A 4,197-nucleotide genomic window follows, 5' to 3' on the forward strand; every position below is an offset into this window, starting at 1 on the left:
AACTGATTAAATTCTGATATTTGTACAGACTGAAGCTGTTATCAGAAGTTAAATATTGGTAAAGCTTTAAGGACTGTAAGTTGTAGTTATCTAGTCTAATTCTCATGCATTTACTTAATGTTTTTGACATCATCAAATATTTATTAAACTTGTATATTATGCTAATTTACAAGTTGTGGGAGATTGTTAGATATATTTGATAATGTCATGGCTAATATGATTTATGTTTAGTTTTCAGATCTTACTTAAACAGGATAAATCAATACTTACTGGAAGTCAGGACTTAAGGATATCAGTACTTATATTATCAGGAGATAATCATCAGAAGATGGATATCAGAACTTAAGTGCTGAAGGACGTTCAGATAAGGACAACAGCTGATTAAAGGAAAGAAGATCGAGATAAACATAAGAAGAGATATGCATGAAGAAGGAGTTCTATGAAGAATAGAATACTTGGAAGAAAAGATATCTGATTGATATATTTTAGGAAGCAGAATTATATTCCATATCAATTAGCGATTATCTTGTAACTGTGTAGTATATAAACACAGACATAGGGTTTACACTAGAAGTGTTATCATATTCGAGAAGATTATTCATTGTAACCCTAGCAGCTCTCGTGATATTTGTTCATCATTGTGAGGTAACAGTTCCATACTGTAACAGAGTTTATTGTTTCAATAAAGTTTGTTTTCTGTTACTTGAGATATTAAAGTTCGATTTGATTGTACTTTACACTATATTCACCCCCTCTACAGTGTGTGTGACCTAACAAGTTTTAAATGAATTATGTAGGAACCATGCCTCGTCAGAATACTAACAACGTGATGACTCAATTGGCTGAAACATTGGCAACGTTGGTGGGGAACTAGCAAGGTGGACCTAGGAGCTTGATATCCGAATTTAAGAAGTTAAGTCCACCCATTTTTGAAGGATCTACAAATCCTTCAGAAGTGGATAAGTGGCTACAAGAGATGGAGAAGATTTTTGAGTTACTAGGAAGTACGGACGAGCAGAAGGTTAATTTGGCAAGCTACCAACTCCAAGGAAGTGCTTACGACTGGTGGCTAATGGAGAAAAGACGCGTTGAAAATAATGAAGAAGAGGCTTCCGGAGCATACACTTGGGAAACTTTTAAGGAGTCATTTAAGGACAAGTATTTTCCCAGGACGGTACGAGCTAAGTTGGAGCGCGATTTTATAAGGTTGGAACAAGGAGAAAAGCAAACTGTCTCGGAGTATGAGGCTGAATTCGCCCGTTTGGCTAAGTATGTGCCAACTTTGGTGGCGGACGAGATTAGTAGGGCACATAGATTTGAGGAAGGATTACGTAATGAGATTAAGAGGCATGTGGCTGCTTTTGAGCTAAACAGCTACAAGATGGTGTTGAACAAGGCTTTAGTAGTCGAGAGGGGGCTAGTGGGAGACGAAGGAAAGAAAGACTCTGAGGCTAAGAAGAGATATGAGCCTACAGGTGGATTTAACGAGAATGATCCCCCGAGAAAGTTCAATAATCGAGGAAATGGTGGAAATTTTTCTCGAAACGCTTCAGCGAACAAGGTGACATGTTCAAGGTGCGGCAAAAATCACTTGGATAAAGACTGTCGTTGGAACACAGGAGCTTGCTTTAGTTGTGGAGAGAAGGGACATAAGATTTCTGAATGTCCAAAGCGTGATCCAAATCGTAACAAAGACAATACAAATAAGGCCACTTTGGCATCTCTTATTGGACCAAATTACGGACGGGTGTATCAGCATACACCTAAGCAAGATTGAGGTACGCGATCAATTTCTTTCAATGATTATGTGTTACACTTTGATTTATGTTTTGTTAAAATTTGGGGATAATTTTTTTTAAGGAGGGTAGAATGTAAAAACCAGTTTTTTATTAAATATATATGTTTATGTAAGTCTAGTGATTTAATATATACAAGTAGTAAAAATGTTAATGTACTTTATTTTAAAAAAAGAAAAAGAAAAAGTGTACATAATTTGAAACGTTTAGTTGTTTTCTTTACTTGGTCAAAACCTGTTACTAATAGATAAGATATGAGTTAAACTTTAAAAATACAGATATGAGTTAGTTTTGAAAATAGTGGAGGGTGATACTGATAAGTACGCGTTAACTTAGGAGTACAGTACGTTAGATTTGTAAATAAATAGATGTAATTTAGTTCATTTGTTTCTTGTACAGCTCTCTTCTTTCTCAGGTACTTTTCTTTTCTCTCGATTTTCTTTTCAACGTGTGTGTTTTAGGTTACTCATTGTTGTACTGTATTCATTTATGTAATGGTCAAGTTATTTTAATACTTAATATATGTGCTTGTTGATTTATATATTTTATTATACATTGATATTTTGTTAAATACTTAATGCTCTGTTTAAAAGTAGTCTTTAATTTTAAAGAGAATGATTTGTGAAAAGAAATATTATGTACATGTGATATTTCTGGTTAACTCCTTTTATATGATTTTGTTAAATTATGTTGTTAACGTGATAAATATGAAAAATAGTTAATTATGTGTATTATTTTTATAAAAGATTGTTAATATGTAACTGTTTATTTATTTTATGAGATATTATTATTAGTGTTTTTATTATTATGTTAATGACATATGTGATGATTTTATTCTCTTTTATAAGTCTCTGTTTTTGTTAGTTTTATTTTTATAAATTGATCAATCATTTATTCATTCTAGAAATTTTTAATTATATTTTATTAGTATATGTACATACATGTTTATTTATTTAATTTTTTTTACTTATGTGTGTTTTTAGAAAATGGTAGTAATAGTATTAATTGACTTGTATAATTTTTAAAAACTCATTTAGTAAATTCTTGTTAGTATAATATTTTATTATATTTAGTTTTTTTATATTATCTTGTTGCCTGGTTTTGTATTGCAACGCATGTTATTTTATAATGTTGGCTGATTTTGTATTGCAGCTCTCTGTATATATTGTTTTTATTGCCTGGTTTTTTGTTTTAGAGTCCTTATTTTGTGTATATATAATTTTATATATATTATCTTTTGCCTGGTTTTGTTTTAGAGTTCTTATTTTGTGTATATATAATTATATATATATATTATCTTTTGCCTGGTTTGTGTATTAGAGTGTATGAGGATAATTAATTATGTTTGTTTTTAATAATAACTACATAGGTTGGATTTCTCTGCGTGAAGTGATAAATTGATAAAGTGGTTGTCAGTGTCAAGGTAAGTTAACTCTTCACACATTTATTTTTATTTTGAAATCTGTTAAATATTTTTGCACTGCTTTTATTTTAACAATTATGGATCAAGTAATTGTTTTAGACATAAGAATTCCCAGTGAGCTCTGACCTATGAAACATTTAGTAATTGCGTATAGTTCCGGAACTAGATTTTGATACCTTACTAGGGCGTGCTTTGCACAGTTTATGATATTTTAGTAAGGGGCGCATTATTGACAGTTGTGAACCTATGATACTGTGTCACCAGGTATTTGTGACCTTAGCGAGCTGTGGAATTTATTTATGTTATATGTAAACTTTGGATTTTGAGCAATGATTTTGGCTTTATAAAAATTATGAACTCCTTGGTCCACTAGTGTCGAATTGTTTTCTTGCTGGGCTGTCTGGCTCATGACTTACAAATTTTTAGGTGCTAAACTTCTGGGATGGACAAGGAAATGTATTTGGCTTGAGCTTATTGTAATAATATTTTAGTGATAGCGTCTTATCCTAGAGTTGCGTCTCTCTGTATTTGTCTTTATTTCAGCTATATGATACTATTTCTGAGTTGGATTTCGGAATCTTGTTTGCCTATGTGAGACTTGTTTTAAGAATGAATAAAGTTTGATATCTAAGTATAGTTGTTGTATAAAAAGTTGGGGTATTACATGTACCCTTTCAGAACAACTTTGCATGTAGATTTGCTTACAACTTCACAGTGTTCTTCAAAGAAATCCACATGATAACCTATGTCACAGATTTGACTAACACTCAGCAGATTGTGTTTAAGTCCTGAGACCAGAGCTACTTTTTCAATGATGACATTCCCAAGATTGATATTGCCATATCCCAGAATTTTTCCAATATTGACATCTCCATAAGAAACACCCGGGCTAGCTTTCTCCACAAAGTCTGATAGCAGGGCTTTATTTCCAGTCATAAGTCCTGAACATCCACTGTCCAGAACTAGGATATTTTTCCT

General features: G+C 32.0%; 1 protein-coding gene across 1 annotated transcript; it reads left to right on the top strand.

Moving 5' to 3' along the window:
- The first annotated feature begins 976 nt into the window (after positions 1–976).
- Positions 977–1,777, top strand: LOC141661294 (uncharacterized). The gene has a single exon (XM_074468278.1). The coding sequence runs from the start codon at positions 977–979 to the stop codon at positions 1,775–1,777; it is 801 nt and encodes a 266-aa protein (XP_074324379.1).
- The last annotated feature ends 2,420 nt before the right edge of the window (positions 1,778–4,197 follow it).

Source organism: Apium graveolens, chromosome 5 (assembly GCF_009905375.1).
Source record: "Apium graveolens cultivar Ventura chromosome 5, ASM990537v1, whole genome shotgun sequence".
NCBI classification, from domain to species: domain Eukaryota; kingdom Viridiplantae; phylum Streptophyta; class Magnoliopsida; order Apiales; family Apiaceae; genus Apium; species Apium graveolens.

What these genes read in the sequence shown, in the direction of transcription:
- LOC141661294 (XM_074468278.1), top strand. Translation starts at nt 977, where the DNA reads ATGGAGAAGATTTTTGAGTTACTAGGAAGTACGGACGAGCAGAAGGTT.